General features: G+C 38.9%; 2 protein-coding genes and 1 long non-coding RNA gene across 8 annotated transcripts; all 3 read left to right on the top strand.

Moving 5' to 3' along the window:
• Positions 1-513: 513 nt before the first annotated feature.
• Positions 514-2,878, top strand: LOC103713808 (protein translocase subunit SECA2, chloroplastic-like). Of its 6 annotated transcripts, XM_088710018.1 has the most exons (6): positions 514-652; positions 773-850; positions 1,060-1,288; positions 2,126-2,187; positions 2,334-2,399; positions 2,675-2,813. In XM_088710018.1, exons 2-5 carry the CDS (start codon positions 814-816, stop codon positions 2,348-2,350), a joined length of 345 nt encoding a protein of 114 aa, XP_088566144.1. In that variant the 5' UTR covers positions 514-652; positions 773-813; the 3' UTR covers positions 2,351-2,399; positions 2,675-2,813. The 6 variants fall into 6 exon arrangements, 5 of the variants coding, with proteins under 5 accessions (XP_088566144.1, XP_088566143.1, XP_088566145.1 ...); XR_015972759.1 differs by having other exon boundaries at positions 2,126-2,399; XM_088710017.1 differs by lacking the exon at positions 2,675-2,813 and having other exon boundaries at positions 2,334-2,477.
• Positions 2,879-2,941: 63 nt separating this feature from the next.
• Positions 2,942-4,432, top strand: LOC148700298 (uncharacterized). The gene is made up of 3 exons (XR_015972760.2): positions 2,942-3,080; positions 3,216-3,311; positions 4,398-4,432. It is a non-coding gene; the product is annotated as an uncharacterized LOC148700298 (long non-coding RNA).
• Positions 4,433-10,385: 5,953 nt separating this feature from the next.
• On the top strand, positions 10,386-14,843 carry LOC103713809 (lipase-like PAD4). Its single transcript, XM_008800835.5, has 4 exons — positions 10,386-10,537; positions 10,662-10,980; positions 12,926-13,669; positions 13,899-14,843. The coding sequence occupies exons 1-4, from the start codon at positions 10,506-10,508 to the stop codon at positions 14,664-14,666; spliced, it is 1,863 nt and encodes a 620-aa protein (XP_008799057.4). The 5' UTR covers positions 10,386-10,505; the 3' UTR covers positions 14,667-14,843.
• Positions 14,844-15,113: the final 270 nt, after the last annotated feature.

The raw sequence follows: 15,113 nt of genomic DNA, 5'->3' as shown, positions 1-15,113 counted from the left end.
CAATCCCCATTACCTTCTTTTTGTTTGAGGCCAATGTCAAAATCCACTCATGTCTCCTTCCACAACCAGATCATGCAAATTGAGCACTAAAATCATCAAGCAACCTCTCAAAAAAAATAGTATAATCCATACTTTGGGTTTATGTAAGTTTACAACTTCATGAGAGTAGCCACCACCTTGCCTTTGATACCCCAACCAGATTGCTTCCCTTTTTTTATCATGTGGCATTCCACATGCCACATCTCTTTGCTCAGCTTTCCACCACCACCCTTCATTCCTTTGTTCCCTCTCTTAGCTGTAAGAGTGTAGGACAGCTCATACATTAAAATTCTCGCTGTTGGTGGACTAACACTACCCCGTCCCCACTGGACCACGGTAACTCCCATTAGAAAATCGACGCGTGTCCACACACGAGGGGCGCTTCACGAATCACGAGCAAATCATATCAGTCAAAGTCCACCGTTCGATCCCTCTCCATGACACGTGTCGTCATCCGTCTCCGGCTTCCAACTTGGGAAGAGGTGGGAAACACCTCCGGCGAAGGAGGAGAGATCTCTGGAGCCCAAATAGTTGGGTCGTTCGGGGTTACCACCGGCTTGTGAATTCTGTTGATGCTCTGGAGCTCCACTTTCAGAGGCTTTCCGACGAACAGGTTATCTGCTTTGCTTTATCGTGGAGAAAGGAAAATAATGTGATGGAATCGGAGACAAGGTTTGATCACGGGTTATTTTTCTTGTGTTTTTTGATGTTCCTGATTGTAATTCTCTTTCAGCTGAGGGGAAGGACTGCGGAATTCCGTCCTCAGAATCTCAGATGAGTCAACGGGAAACGCTTTCTGATATGCAGGCAGGTTGGTCCTTGAATTCTCTCTTTTCTTTATCTTTTTATATCTTTCTCCTTTTTCTGTTCTTGTTTAAAGTTCATAACTTCGAAGGTTTTCCCCCTTTTTCTTCTTCTTCTTGGCTACGGAGGCATTTGCCGTAGTTCGAGAAGCTGCAACATGGAAACTGGTGATGCGGCATTTGATGTTCAGGTATTTCGTTATAACATGGTAAACAGGTTCTGTTATGTTTTCTGTGTTCATGGCTTGGTGCGATAAGATCATTGGTGGAGCTGTGTTCCATGGTGGGTGCATAGTGGAGATGAAGACGGGTGAAGGAAAGATGCTTGTTTTGATGCTAGCTGCATATCTCAATGCACTCACAGGAAATGGAGTTCATGGTGTACTTGCAGCCAATGGATTCTTCGATATGTGTTTACAGAAAATCTTGAGTCTTGAGGCAATGAGGTATGTACAAGTCCCTTATTGCACACTTGATTGCATAAAAGGATTTTTGTTGTTAAGATGTTTAGGATGTTCTTTTGAATTTTTGTTTTATGATGAAAAATTTCAGCCAATTGTAATGCAATTATTTAGCCAGTAATATTTTCTCTCTGCTCTTCTATTAGTGAGTATAAATGCCTGATAGTGTAACTTCAATATCTCATGGAATTTCAATACTTCTCTTAGTTATATATTGTGTTAATGTATTTAGCACAGTTGCTGCATCAATCAGATATGGACGCAGTTAAAAAAACACAATGTCTTGATAACTGCTGAATCAAGTATTTGTTCTCATTTTAAAGCATTAAATAGTCTCCACACTATCTGTTGTGTTTATGATAAATCTGCACAGTGTTCTCAGAGTTCAACAAATATTCTTACAAGTTATAAATGTAATAAGTGCATCGATATTTTGTCATTGGAACAGAACTTTTATTTTGTTAAAAGAATTCTATCTTCCCTGCAACTTTATAACATACATCTGTAATAAATGTTTCACTCTGTTTAGTTGTCAAAAGCAACTAATAATAATAATAATGATAGTGGTCCTTTGAAGTTAACGTAGGACGAGATGCAAATCTGTGTCTCATGTTAACCTAGTAAGGTCTATGTTCTAGAATGTATCGACCTGTTTTATTTAATAATGATGTATAAAGTAGTGTATCAGAAGTTATAGTTTTTTTTTTGATTGTGTCCAGATTATACTGTAATCATTGTTATTTTGATCATAAGATCTTCTGTATTCCTGGCAATCAAATTATTCTGTTTACAATGGTGATTATTTATGATTACTTGGGTCAGAGTCATGGTGAATGGATGGCCGCATTCATCGTTTTCTTGGTCTTTCGGTGGATCTCATACAGGTTCTAAACTTTTGAATTTTTCTATTTTAGTTTTGACTTCTAACCTAAAGCCACATCCATTATATTCATTGAGCTTTTACCTAGATTACATTATGTTGGAAAGTACCTATTTATTGGCCTTGTTTTGATGTTACTTGCATTCATAGTGGGACATGACAGCTGATGAGCGCAGATCCAACTATAGCTGTGACATAGCATACACTAACTCCTTGGTAAATTGCTAAACACATAGTTCTTTCTTACCATTGCTTTTAATCTATTTTCAAATTGCTAATAGAGAGAATTTTGATCATATCTGTATGTTGCGATCATCCTGCCTTGTGGTCTTTTAGAACTCGGGAAGGCTCGATTTGTTGGTACTTTCTGCTTAAAGTAGAGGTCATTGATTTAACTAGGCTTTTTTACCTTAGAAATAATAGTGCTTGACTTCAGTTGGAGTCCAGGCAATGGATTAAATTCTTTCTTCGCAACTGTACATCTCCTGCAGGAACTTGGCTGTGATTACTTCCAGGATAGTCTATCTGGAAACAGAGAGAAGCTTTTTATGAAATGTTGCATTTTCAAGCATCATATAAGTTATAATTCTTTCTTTCTATGATTACTAGCAAACCAGTTAATATAAAACAGGGCAAAGCCATGCCATTTTGCAGTTGCAGATGAAATCGACTCAGCCATTATTGATGAGGTAGGGAACCCATTATTGATCAGTGGTGAGGTAATCCAGCATTATGCTGTTGCACTTCCTTTTTTCTCTGTACCATGTCACTTTTATTATTAGTGATTTAAGCATGTCATCATTAGTAGCACTTTTTGTTCTATCAGTTTGCCACTAGGATTGTAGGATGCTGCATGATATCCAGTTGCTGCCAAAGTAGCTGAACCAATTGTACAAGGTATTGTAAGTTCTGTATTTAATATCTTGCAAACTGGCCCTTGTGTTGTCATATGCCTGGCATCGCCCATCTTATCTCATTGGTTTTTCCATGGTGGAAATGACTTCCACTTCGGAATTTTGACATGGAACTTAGGGATAATTCTGTGGATTTGACTGAGGAATGAGTTGCTCTTGCTGAGATGGTTCTTGAAGCCGATTATTTATGGGATGAAAATGATCCGTGGGCAAGGTGCAAGATTTCTTTCTTTAATTTCATTTAGCTATGTGTTGATGTTATGGTTCCTTTGATTGCTACAACTACAAATTGCACTCTGGATATTCTTTTTGCATTCTTTTAGGTAAACTGATAAAATGAGTCCCTGCTCAGAAATCACTATCTAAGTTTGACCTCTGATAACTATTCTATTTTATTATTTTCTTATCAGTCATGAATGTTGTGCATAATGAGACGCACATACACACACCAAAAAAACTTAAAAATATTTTATTTGCTTTGTCATTTTCTTAATAGTCAAGAATGTCACATAAACACACATGAAAAAAATCGCATACACACACATGAAAGAACTAAGGTGTTTTATTCTGTTTTGTCATTTCCTTATGTCATAAATGTTGCAGCCATATATAGACATATGAAAAAACTTAAAAGTACTTCATTCTGTTTTATCATTTTCTTATTAGTCATTAATGTCGTCCACACGCATGCATGAAAAGATGTAAAAGTATTTTATTCTGTTTTTCCATGTTGTTATTAGTTATTAATGTAGGGATATACACATGAAAAAACTTAGAAGTATTTTGTTCTGTTTTGTCATTTTCTTATTAGTCATGAATGTTGACACGCAGATATATGAGAAAACTTGAAAGTATTTTATTCTGTGTTGTCATTTTCTTATGAGTCATGAATGTCAATATGTGGCAATTATGTCTTTATCAATATCTTGGTCTTTTGCTTCTCTTATTTATCTGTAAGAAGATGCTTCTGTTTTTACTATTTCACAAAATTCTTTCATGTCATTGTGGAATATAAGTATCTTTTGTTGCTTCTGCATTCACTGGGGTGCCATTTCAGTCTCAATCCACATTCACTTGGGCTGGCATGGTTGTCAGGTGGTTCTTTCTTGGGATTTTCAATATTCTGCAAGGCCCATCTGATGTGCTTGCCTAGTTAAATTTAGCCTTCAAAGTAGCATCTTGTTATCAATTTATCACAGATGGCTGACTTTACACCAAGATAGTTGATTACTTAGTTGATACTAATGACACTGGACTGTAAGTTTCATGATTGTAGTAGATAATTTTGTAAATATTGCAGTTAAGTCTCAGAAAGAATGAAGTGGGCTTACTGTTTTCCATGGTCTTTCTGGATTGTTCGATTCGAAAGCAGATGAAGGATGGAATGCTAAGTTGTCTTTCCCTTTCCTCGAGTCAAGCAGATAATCCTCCCAAGTTGCCACAAACAAGGTTGAAATGTTCATGGGAAATTATTATTTAATATCATGGTTAAGCATTTTGCAAACCTGGCAACATGTGAAAAACTAAAAATTCAAGTAAGTGGACTTTTCGGTGGGAAGGTTGGCATAATTGATGTGTATGTATTCAACTTATGTGGAATTTTGCACGTACTGCAATTATGCAAGCTTTGGTTGTCAAATATGTTCTCTGTTCTTGGTTGAAGCCTGAAAAGAAAATTGATAATATATGATAGAAATGCTGTTTGAGCAAAGGAGAATTTTGATACTCAACAACATATATTAGAATATTGTTCTCACATTATGCATGCAACGAAATAAAGGGCATGTTTGGTTAGAGAAAGTGGGACTCTAAAATAAAAATGGAAATCAGTGACTTCAATTACAATCATGTAGTTGGTTGAGAGGAGTTATATTTCTATTCCTATTTTGATTTTGGGGAATAGGAATGTTTCTCAATCTTCCAAAATTTAATTGCTACTCTCTTCTTGTATTCAAATTTTATTTCGATTTTGATTCCAACCATAAACCAAATGCGTCTAAGGATAGAACTATTCCGATTTTCATTTCAATTGATTTTATTTTGATTTCAATTTTGATTCCGATCGTGAACCAAACATGCCAATGACGAACCTTATATATCATTTGAAACTTTGAAATCTTAATCCTTGTGCTTCGCAAACCGATCATGTAGGCATTGGCATAGAAATTCGTCTTGAAAACCCAAAAACAAAGCCTTGAGCTAATGACCTGAGGCTCTCCAATTGGATCTTTTTTTTTTCTTTTTTTTTTTTTTGGTGAAAACGGTATTTCATATAGTTCTAACGTAAGTACATTCAGCCAGATCAAAAGAAAGTAAAGAGTACAAAGTAGGAGATATATCTCTTATAGGTATCTAGATGCTCTCCCCGAAATGTCGGGCAACAAATGAGCTGATCCAGTCTGCTGCGCTCTTCGCCTCCCGGTAAATATGTAATGCCTGAAAATAGCTCAGCTCCTAAGCCAATCTACGGGTATCTCGGATAAGGGGTCTTCTCTTGTTTGAATCTCTTATATTGCTTGTCTCTAAGGAAATCTATATTGGCGCATTAAATGGTGAAGAAAGCTACCTTCTTGCGTGACTTGCTTGGCTATTGACTCAAGAGGGCTCGGCTTTGGTCAAAGTATCGAGCCATTGGCCATCTTCAAAAGAGCTCGCGTGGGCGGCTGCTTTATCCTAAAGGGGTCCCGCCATTAGCTCCATCCATGAGCTGAAGTAACGTTCGTTCCGAATCTACCCCCTTCCTTCTATGGGATGGCACCGCTCGAATAAACCAACACTGAAGGGTCTCGGTCACCATGAAAACGCGATGTAAGCGGTGAGGGTCACGGTCGGGTCATTTAGACGTCGAAATTCTTGCCAACCCTCTATCCAAGATGATTGCCAATGGGTCAGATTGCATTAGGACTTCGTCTAACATGAGAAAAGGGAGTCATGCGTGAATTGGCCTTTTAGATGGATGCTCGCAACGATTGTAAGTAGCTTGGGTCGGGTTTAGATCTAACATGAGATGTGCGAGTCAATATCTTTTGGATGAATACATTACTAATGCGCTATTCGGCTATAATGATCGCAAGTAGGTTGGGTCGAGTCGGGTCTAATTTAGATCTAGCTTGAGATGTAGGAGTAATGACATGCCATTGTATGCTTTGCTATGATGATTGCAAATAGGTCAGGTCTAGAACTACCAAGAGGCGCGAGAATCATTATCTTGGTCTTTTCGATGAATGCAAGCCAGAGTACTACTCTTTGGCTCTAGACTATCATGAGTGGATCAGGTTGGGTTTGGTCTAGGTTTAGCATGAAACATGAGTGTAATGGTCATTGTCTTATGGATGAATCCATGCTATGGTACCCTTCGGCTATGGTGATTGCAACTGGATTGCATTAGGTTTACTTTAGATGCAGCCCGAGACATGGGAATCATGATCCTAATCTTTTGAATGAGTGCATACAACAGTGCTCCTCGGCCATGATGAGACATAAGAGTCAAAGTCTACGTCGCATGTCGTACTACTCTTTGGCCATGATGGTTGCAAGTGGGTCGCATCGGGTTTGATTAGCATGGCCCATGGAATCATCCATGACCTTGGTCTTTTGGATGAACACATGCCACAAAGTGAGTGCTAGTGGTTCGGGTTGGGTCTTGTCTGGGCCTAGCATGAGACATGGGAGTCATGGTCTTGATATTTTGGACAGATGCGTGTTACACTACTTTTCAGCCATAATGATCGAAAGTAGATTATATTGGGCTGGTCTAGATTAGCATGAGATGTGGGAATCATGGTCTTGGTCTTTTGGATGAATGTATGCCGATTGGGTCATATCTAGATCTAGCATGAGATGTATGGGTCAAGGTCTCTGTCTTTTGGACGCATGCCATATTAGTTTCGACCATAACGACAACAAAGGTGTCATGCCAGGTACAGTCTAGATCCAGCATGAGATGTTCGAGCCATGATCTTGGTCTTTTAGAATACGTTTGCCATAGTACTATTAGAATACGATAATTGCAACTGGTTCGGGATGAATCTAGGTCCACCGTTACCTATAATTGGCTTGAATCTAGTGTAAGCTTGGAATTTTGGTTGGGAGCTTGCTTTTTACTGTTATTTTTCCGATCTGATTTGATCTTTCGCGCAAAAGATCAATCAAATCGTCTACGCCATCTCTAGATGAAGAGTGCCCATGTCCAATCAATGATTAGCCGGAATCTAGACATGCTAGATTTGAGAGAATAAATTTCGGGAAATGTTATCATGGTTGGATACCTGGAATTACTATAACAAGGGACGACTGAGACGCGTCTGGTTCGCGACAAAAATTATGTTTGGAAATCGAAATGGTCTTCGATATGACAAAACTTATAATTTGAATCGAAATAAAATTTGAATACTAAAAAAAAAATTGGAATTAGTTTTTCGAGACCGGTTTCTGGAATCAAAATGGAAATCGAATTCTTTCCAACCAAATGGCCGAAAAGAAATACATTCATTTCTAATCCTAACTTCTAAAGACCAACTTTCCTCACCAAATATGCTCTTAGGGCTCATTTGGTTCGTAGAAAATATTTTTCCTCCTAAAAATATAATTTTTGGAAAGCAGATTTCTGGAAAGAGAATGCCTGAAAAAGTACTTTTGGTATGTTTGGTTGATAATGGTAAAATGACAGATTTTCAGAGTACTTATGTTTGATTGACCATCCACTTTTCTGAAAAAGTTATATGTAATTCTTATTATACCCTTAATAAAAATTAGATATTTAATGTCTCTTTAATGCTGAAGGGCTTTTTCGAAAAAAAATAAAAATAGAGTGATTTCCGGCTTACGGAAATGTAACTTTCTCATGTTTTTTATGGAAAAGATTTTTTCATGAAACGTGGGATCATATTTCCATGAAAATACAATTTTTTCGTCCATCTCTTTTGAAAACTCCAACGAAATAAAAAGCATCTAATTACTTTTTCATTGATCATACTTTCTTTCTTTCTTTTTCTGCGAACCAAACGAGCTCTTAAAGTCCATATAATTGTCAGCCAGATTTTGGTTCGCTACAGGTTGATTTGACCTAAATCTAGTCTGTGGCAAGGCTATTTCCACCAGCCGTATTTTGCTTGGCTTCTTTAGAGATGTTTCAATTACCTAGAAAACGCGTTGCTGGCATTGGACGCAAAAGTCTTTAACTATAAGCAATTCTTCTGCATCGATGCAAGTGGCAGGTATGAGGTATTGCTCCTCCAAGCGGCCGCAAGCAAATGCTGGATCCCGTGCGTCATCCGCTCCCTCGAGTCAATTGTTTGACTCGGGACCCGAGTGAGGGCGCTTGCCGCAAGGGGAGCCAGTTGAATATGATGCAATATTTGACTTGGATCCCAGATATAAGATTGGAGTCTCCTTGAAGGAAAAATAACCTAATTGGAGTCTCCTTAAAGGAAATATACCCTCACCTTTTATTATTATTATTATTATTATTATTATTATTTATTTTTTTTGGTACAATGACGACTCACATCCAATAGGTGTGGTTACAGCCTATAAAATCAAAAGAAAAAAAATAATGCAAAAAAGAAGGAACGATGAGCTGCAAAAGGTGCCATCTAGTTCGCAGCACTGTTCGCCTCTCTTTAGATATGAGTAGCTTGAGAGGAGGTGTACTCTTCTAAAAGACTACAAATGTTGTCAAGCAGCTACATCCCACTAGCATCGTGCCTTCGACCCTGAATCCACTCGATCATCATGACTGAATCCCCCTCGAGGAGAATACGGTTTGCACCCAAAATATGCCTTGTATAGGTGATACCCTTTTCATGCGGCTCTGAGCTTGGCACTGATGACAGATTGATCAAAAATCCGTCGACCCCCGACCGCCATCAATCTAGCCTCATGGTCTCTGATGACGAACCCCACACCATCACTCCTGCCTCCCTTCCGATGTTGCCGTTGGAGTTTATCTTAAAATAGGTAGAGGGTGGGAGCTCCCAGAAGACGAGTACAATCTGAATGCTACGAGAGCTAAATGGGAGCCCTAGATAATGTGTATGAGAGATACGTTTGTTCCATATTCTACACTTGAAAATTACGGGTTTAAAAGTGCCCATTTGCTTGTACATCGAGCAAGACGTGTACGTCAATCAATTATAGCTTTCTACGAGACTATCGTTCAAGAGAACAAGATTATCTCAATGCAATGTTAAAATGGCGATAATTAGTTATTAGTTATATATTGTAATGCATGCAAGTAGTTCATAGCATTAAAATGGCAGCAGTATATATCCAGAGATGCAAATAATCATATATATATATAATCATAATATTATATATATTTTAAAGGTATTCATATAATATAAAAAATTAATATTTTCCTTGCCCTAGATGATTGTAATATGTAGTGAAATAAAGTTGTCATTAACTCTGAAAATATGGCAAGCATGATAATATAAGAAAAATATTAACTTAGGAGGTATAGTGTAGACGAATTTGAGTTCTCGTATACTGGCATATGCAATATAATTTGGATATGGCTTAGACATAATTAGCATAATTGCTGAAAATTTAGAATCTAGTGGCAGATTCTCCACAACCATAAGAAGAAGATAGAAATAAGAAAAAAAGTGGTTCAAATACAGTTAGCCAATAAAGGACACAACTATGTGGTCCTGAGCTAAATGGGCAATATTAGAAGGAATATGATCTTGACTCAATATAAAAACCTCTAGTGAAAATAATAATAGAGGAGAATGCACATCTAGCTAGGATAACATTGTTGCGAGTTTGGTATTCCGGATATTTAGAAAAATTGACTAACTATGAATTTTAAAATAATAACGTAAATAAAATTATAATATTTTAAAATATTTATTTTTTATGAATACTAAAATAATTAGTAATGAAGAGACATGAACAAAAAACAACATCAAAATAAATAACATACACTGTTGTTGTTTCTTAATGCATAAAGGCTTCTCAAATAGATATAATTAATTGATCAATGAATCATTAAATTAATATATAATTCATAAATAATTAAAAATTTTCTGTGGCATTTTATCTCATTAAAATTATTTGAAAAAATAATTCAATCCACAACAAATATAAAAAAAAGATTAAAATTTGTCAAAAATTCAGAAAATTATGCTACCAATTTACTATCACCACAACTTAGTCATGTGGAAACGGTGGAGGATCGATGGAATCCCCGGAGGAAAAACCCAAGGAGAATAAGCAAAACAGAGGAATAAATAGTACATAAATAAATAGAGACCATAGATCCATTAAGACAAATCACATCATAGGCCATGGGGTCAAGCAAGTCGTCGTCCAACACAATACCAAAACGCGGAATGGGATCTCCTCCCTCAAGAGCCCCAAGAGCCAGCCAAAGAGCCAGCCAACGCCCTTCGCCTTTGAAAGAATGAAAGGAAGAAGGGAAGAAGAGCACTCCATGTAAGTAGCTCCATCTCCTCTCTTTCCTTCTCATTACCATATATTATCTCATCTACTATCTTATAACCAAATATATATATAGATATAAGAGCAATAATTTGGCTATTCTTCTTGTGTTCAAAAGGTTTGAGACTAGCCATGTGTTGGGGTCTCTCTTGGCATCCTCCCCGCTGCTCACCCAAGCCTGGAGTCAGTGCATGCGAGCCAACGCCGGCGGCTTGAGCTTTACGTTCGAGCAGTGCGGCGACACGGTCTACGTCGCATTCTCCGGGATCCAGAACGGCGTGCCGGTGACCAACAGCCCGGCCCCCATCGGCGGCGGCGCGCACGGGCTCTTCTCGCCGCTGGTGGGTGGCGAGGGGGATGGCAGCTGCAAGCCGGTGCTCGTCCATGCCGCCATCCTTCATCTCTTTCTTGCTTTGTATCACACAAATGAATTCCAGGTGCATGCTACTCTCCATTGGCAAAGCTTCAAGTTTTATTTTCTTCGTTTCATCTTTAATCGTGTTTAGTGGGAATGGCAGGCTAATCCTTTCTTCCTTTCTTTTAAATCATGTAATTAGGATTGTGAAGAAAAAAGAGACTATTAAGAGAGGGAAAGAAAGAAAGAAAGTATTAAATCATTTAGGAGATGATATTTTGTATATAGTCTGGTATCTATATCGAAATGCTGGAATTTGTCTATATTCCTAGTCTGAAGATTACCAAGAGAGGAATACAGAAAGAAAAATTATCAAAATCACAAACAATTCTCGCAAACAAATATATAATTCTGGAAAACCAAGATTAGTGTTTATTTAATCATGTCTAATGGTGAAAAGCTGAGCTATTAGGAAGAATGTTCTTGGGTTCTAACAGTGATTTCTCAGGTTGCTTGTGACTTGTGAGGCTTGCTCATTAGTTTGGTACTGCAAAGAAATCTGCTATGTGCTTTTTCCAGCATCTTGAATTTTGCGCATCGTAATGTGCAAATTTTGCTGTGCACAACTGTTACCTTCATAATTTTAGGGTTTTTTTTTTTCCTCCAGCTAATCATCTCTGTCCTTGTAACATGATTGTATCTTTTGAAGCACTCAGCCTGCACACATCTTGAAGTGGCCATTGCACGATCCAACAATGGTTGAGCATGAAGGAAGGTAAATCCTTCTTTCGCGCAAAAGATGCTATCCGTATCTTACACCTCATCTCCTGCACGGCACCAACCTGTGCACCCATCCAAATGTCTATTTAGGACAAAATTTAATTTTGGAGGCATGCAGAAAGGCTTCCATGAGGATGTCTTATCTGCCATTTGAAAACAAGTTTTAGTCATTTATCTGCCTTCCAAAACAAGGATGGCTACCCTTAACCCATTTAATTTGATTCAACTTATTATACATCGATCTAAATTATTCATTTAGTAAAATAATTAGATTTTAAGTTATATTTTTAACTTATTTAATAAATAGATCGAGTTTTGATTGATAGGTTTTTAATCTATCCCATATTTGATTCGACCGATCACTAATCCGACCTAACCTGCTTGCTACTCTGTTTCAAAATTTGAGACAATTTTTTACATAAATGTGATATCATATAGGAGCTAAAGCCGAAACATCGGAAAATAGCTAGAATTTGTTAGTGCACGCTAGATAGACCAGCATCTTTCGATGCCAAAATAGACATGTTATGGTCAAGATGTGGGGTTAGAATTCAACTATTATCACCAAAGTTCATGATACCAAAATGCAGCCCGAATAAGATTAACTCAAAAAAAATTTAACATATTTTTTAATCTCATCAACGCTATTGACTTCTGTGCCACCAAGGTAAGGACACGTCCCAATTTAAAACAAGTTCAATGGCAACTTGTAGCTTGGGTCCCCCCAAGATTTCACATTACTCTGACCGACTAGCTGAGAAAGAATGCCGTACTAACACGCGTTCAGCCCTCTTTGAAATCTTAAAAGATCATACTTCCACCAAACAAAAGGTGGCCACAAACACACCAAAAAATTCCTCTGGTGAGACTTTGAATCGATTTAGTCAATGCTCTGCACCCCAAGTCTAGAAGCATAGGATCTTGATTTGGACATCAAGAAGGTGGTCCTGGATCCTGGGCCCCGTTGGAAATTTGGACACTCATGGATCAAACAAATATAGCTGGCTGTCTCGATGAAGACGTTAAACTACTAGTTGGCTCTAAGAGGAGTTCTACTTCAAGTTGAACTCTTCTACATTCGGCATCATAAAATCCAGACATCAATCCACGCTAGCTGGTTGATTAAGATTCTTTTGTACTTCATGGCTACGAGTTCCAAATTTACACACCACAGCACTAATCCCTACAACTTGCAGAACTTGGTAATTAACCTGACCTGCTGTATTCTTTTGTCTCAACATGGTTAGATTCTGGCAGCAGAGATCAAAAACAAAGCAGTAATATTCACAGGCCACTCCATTGGAGGCTCCCTGGCTTCTCTCGTTGCCCTTCACTTCCTTTGCTCATCATCTTGCTCTAGCTATCCATCACCCTCTTCTCTCTTGTGCATCACATTCGGAAGCCCGTTGCTGGGGAACGAAGCTCTATCCAAAGCTGTTCTGAGGGAGAGATGGTGTGGTAACTTCTGCCATGTCGTCACTCAGCACGACGTCGTACCGAGGCTCCTCTTTTGCCCCCTCAACTTGATCCCTCCTCAGCTGGTCACCAACTTGCTGCAGTCATGGCAGATCTTGCTGCGGTATCCTCAGTTTGCAAGGCCTGCGTCTGTATTGTCTGATGAAGAGAAGGCGCAGCTGCGCCTCCTTATCTCCATGCACATCGATGCAGCGGCAGTCGAGCAGCAGATTTCTGCTGCAGATCAGCAAAGGAGCCCATATCGGCCATTCGGGAACTATGCCTTGTGCTCCATGGAAGGGGTTGTTTGCTTCGACAATCCACTCACTGTGGTACGAATGCTCTACTCGACTTTCATGACAGGGTCTGCAAGCTCCAGCATCGAGGAGGAGCATCTCTCCTATGGAGATGTTGTGGCAAAAATATCGGAGAACTTACTGCTAAAGAAGAGAATTGCCATGGAAGAGGAGGCGACGAAGTCTAATTTTTCTGCAGGAATTTCGTTGGCGCTCGAGGCGCTGGGGATCGGAATCCAGGTAGTGCACTACTCTAATCTTCTAAACTATATATACTTTGCTTTCACTCTCTGTTAACTACTGCAAACATTTTGCCAACTTAATTCCATCTCAAATTTGATGAAGTAATTGTTGAGTTGAGTGTTCAGAACCAAGTAAGACATAAGAATTTTTACTTCGATCGCATCTGATGAAAGAAAGAAGAGCAAAGAAGTGAATAATTATCCATTCATTCTGAGATGATCGACAGGACATGGGAGCTACGGAGGCGCGTGAATGCTTGGAGATGTCGAAGAGAATGGGACGCAGTCCGAATTTGAATGGTGCCAATCTAGCCATTAAGCTTGGCAAGATAACGCCATGCCGCGCCCAGATCGAATGGTACAAGGCCTCCTGCGACGATGACATGGGCTACTACGACTCCTTCAAGCTGAGGAAGGCTTCGAGGAAGGACTCCAAAACGAACATGAACAGGATCAAGCTTGCCCAATTCTGGGATGATCTCATAGACATGCTCCAAAACAACCAGCTGCCTCTTGACTTCCACAAGCGAGGCAAATGGGTCAATGCAGCTCACTTCTACAGGCTCCTCGTGGAGCCATTGGATATTGCCGAGTACTACAGGGGCCGCACACACAAGGAGAAAGGCCACTACTTGACTCATGGAAGGGAGAGGAGGTACGAGGTTTTTGAAAGGTGGTGGAGGGATAGAAGCAAGGATTCTAATGAGGGAGATAACTGGAAGAGGAGCAAGTTTGCAGGGTTGACGCAGGATTCGTGCTTCTGGGCAAAGGTGGAAATGGCAAAGGACTGGTTAGAGAATGCTAGGACTGAGAGGGACCATCAAAAACTAGCACAGCTTCTGGAGAACTTGAAAGCATTCGAGTCTCATGCAAAGCAAATGGTTGAGAGGAAAGAGGTCTCCATAGATGTGTTGGCTCCGCGTTCCAGTTATAGCTTGTGGGTGGAAGAATGGAAGGTTCTGAAGTCGAACTTAGGCTTGCAAATTTCACCCTGATTTCTCCTTCTAGATGTTAACTTAGCCATGTTAACTTTGGAGAGTGCTAGCATCATGTCCTAAGGAATTCTACCATTGAACTAAGCTTTCTATCAGATAGACATTTGGTAGGATCTGTAGCTGGTTCCCATGTACAGTTGTAATTCTAGATTATATAACAAAATAATATTTATGATACATCTCTTGAGCTGTATTTTCTGATGCTACAAAGTGGATGGCTCACTGGCTAAGGTACTCCGTTTGTGAATTTAAAGATATATTGGACAAATAGCCTTTATTAATTGAAAGGTATTGTAAACTTTCCATTTTCCATGACCACCAACCTTGTTATAGCATCCAATGATTCATGACTGGTAGTTGTCAACTGTTGAACTTTCGAGAGGTCAAGTTCCGCAGCTAGAATTCTTATTGGAAGAGCATCTGATCTTTGAAATTTTTGAAACAGAG

The sequence above is a fragment of the Phoenix dactylifera genome, chromosome 13 (assembly GCF_051530095.1).
Source record: "Phoenix dactylifera cultivar Ajwa chromosome 13, Ajwa_hap1_PhDact_Kaust_v1.1, whole genome shotgun sequence".
Classification (NCBI taxonomy): Eukaryota; Viridiplantae; Streptophyta; class Magnoliopsida; order Arecales; family Arecaceae; genus Phoenix; species Phoenix dactylifera.
This window is presented reverse-complemented; position numbering and strand designations above follow the sequence as displayed.

Excerpts from the sequence above, each read along its gene's own strand:
- LOC103713808 (XM_026807218.3), top strand. The coding sequence starts at position 814 with ATGAGTCAACGGGAAACGCTTTCTGATATGCAGGCAG. Across the intron at positions 851-1,059 it reads GCTTTCTGATATGCAGGCAG|GTTCTGTTATGTTTTCTGTG; the intron begins GTTGGTCCTTGA and ends CATGGTAAACAG. Across the intron at positions 1,289-2,125 it reads TTGAGTCTTGAGGCAATGAG|AGTCATGGTGAATGGATGGC; the intron begins GTATGTACAAGT and ends TACTTGGGTCAG.
- LOC103713809 (XM_008800835.5), top strand. The coding sequence starts at position 10,506 with ATGAAAGGAAGAAGGGAAGAAGAGCACTCCAT. Across the intron at positions 10,538-10,661 it reads AGGGAAGAAGAGCACTCCAT|GTTTGAGACTAGCCATGTGT; the intron begins GTAAGTAGCTCC and ends TGTGTTCAAAAG. Across the intron at positions 10,981-12,925 it reads ATCACACAAATGAATTCCAG|ATTCTGGCAGCAGAGATCAA; the intron begins GTGCATGCTACT and ends CAACATGGTTAG.